This window comes from Otolemur garnettii, unplaced genomic scaffold (assembly GCF_000181295.1).
Source record: "Otolemur garnettii isolate 467f Iridium unplaced genomic scaffold, OtoGar3 scaffold00054, whole genome shotgun sequence".
NCBI classification, from domain to species: domain Eukaryota; kingdom Metazoa; phylum Chordata; class Mammalia; order Primates; family Galagidae; genus Otolemur; species Otolemur garnettii.
Window position 1 is genome coordinate 7,142,734 of NW_003852449.1, and position 1,385 is coordinate 7,144,118.

General features: G+C 38.3%; 1 protein-coding gene across 1 annotated transcript in view; it reads left to right on the forward strand.

Moving 5' to 3' along the window:
- Positions 1-1,385, forward strand: part of MDGA2 (MAM domain containing glycosylphosphatidylinositol anchor 2) — a 739,157-nt gene that overhangs the window by 637,399 nt on the left and 100,373 nt on the right. Inside the window, exon 9 of the mRNA XM_003792170.2 lies at positions 734-1,003. Within this exon, the coding sequence (XP_003792218.1) occupies positions 734-1,003 (270 nt within the window). The remainder of the gene's footprint in view (positions 1-733; positions 1,004-1,385) is intronic.

Genomic DNA, 1,385 nt, shown 5'->3' on the forward strand with positions numbered 1-1,385 from the left:
AAAAAAAAAAAAAAAAGAAAAAAAGAGAAAGAAAAATAGGAAATAATAAAGAATAATACTAGAATGAATAAAGTAATTTAAAAATATTTGCTGAAAGAAGAAGAAACAGTCAACCTACTGGCAATGGGAACATAAACTGGTATATTATGAAAAACAAATGGAAAAGTGTTTTTAAAGTTTACATATGGATATTGTGACTGGAAGCCAAAGAAGATTACACCAAATAATTTAGAAAATACATTTATATAACCATGCTACCTACTTTATTAAATAATGGGTACCCAGAACCCCAAGGACTGAACCTCGTGTGGGAATAATTCGAATTCACTGATTTGAATCAACAGCACTATCTGTTTCAAATTCTCATAGTAATTTGGAACTCCAGTTTTCCTCCACATTTCATATACAGAACGTCATATGGATGCTGATGGGATAAATGAACACAGTCGTGGCAGTTTTTCCTAGTAAGCAGCTAGGAAGGAAGAAAGTGATTCTGCTAGTTTTACCTGCAAATGCGTTTGTGAAGCAGTGAGGCTCGTTCACTGCCCACACTCAGGACATCACATTTTCTAACACAAGCTGAAGTTGGGGGGCTAAGTATATTCTCCACCCACCTGTTACACTCCTTCCCCAGTGCCGCCTGTGTTCTCCAAAGCAGCTTCTCATTATAGGAACAGCCTTTGCCTTCTTGCAAGTTGCACCTTTCATGTGTTTTAACGTTTCTTTTCTGCAGATCCCCCTGCCGTGGAACCTGCATTTCTGGAGATCCGCCAAGGACAGGACAGAAGCGTCACTATGAGCTGCAGAGTGCTGAGAGCCTACCCTATACGGGTGCTGACCTATGAGTGGCGTTTGGGCAATAAATTATTACGGACGGGTCAGTTTGACTCTCAGGAGTACACAGAGTACCCAGTGAAGAGTCTTTCCAATGAAAACTATGGTGTTTATAATTGTAGCATCATAAATGAAGCTGGAGCCGGGAGGTGCAGCTTTCTTGTTACAGGTAAGACCTCAAAGATTTACATTTATAAATATATGACCAAGAAATCTCAGGCCTATGTCACTTTCAGAACGAAAACATTTTGTAAACCAGTGGAACACAAAACAGTTGTACTGCTGTAGACAGAGCTTCTACTCAGTTATTTATAAGGTAAGTCTTTTAATAGTTAAAGTAGGGCATGTGCCTATAAAATTACGCTGAAGTTTATTTTAATTCGAGTGGAGATAGTGATGAAGTTGGCTATTTTAATTTCAGCAATATAAGGAGACAATCTCTGGTATTTACTACATCCAGTTAGATCAAATTGCACAGTAATATACAGTGGAATCTATAGTTGACCACCTCCCTACATCGAGCACATCCTTAGTTTGACCTAGTTCTCATA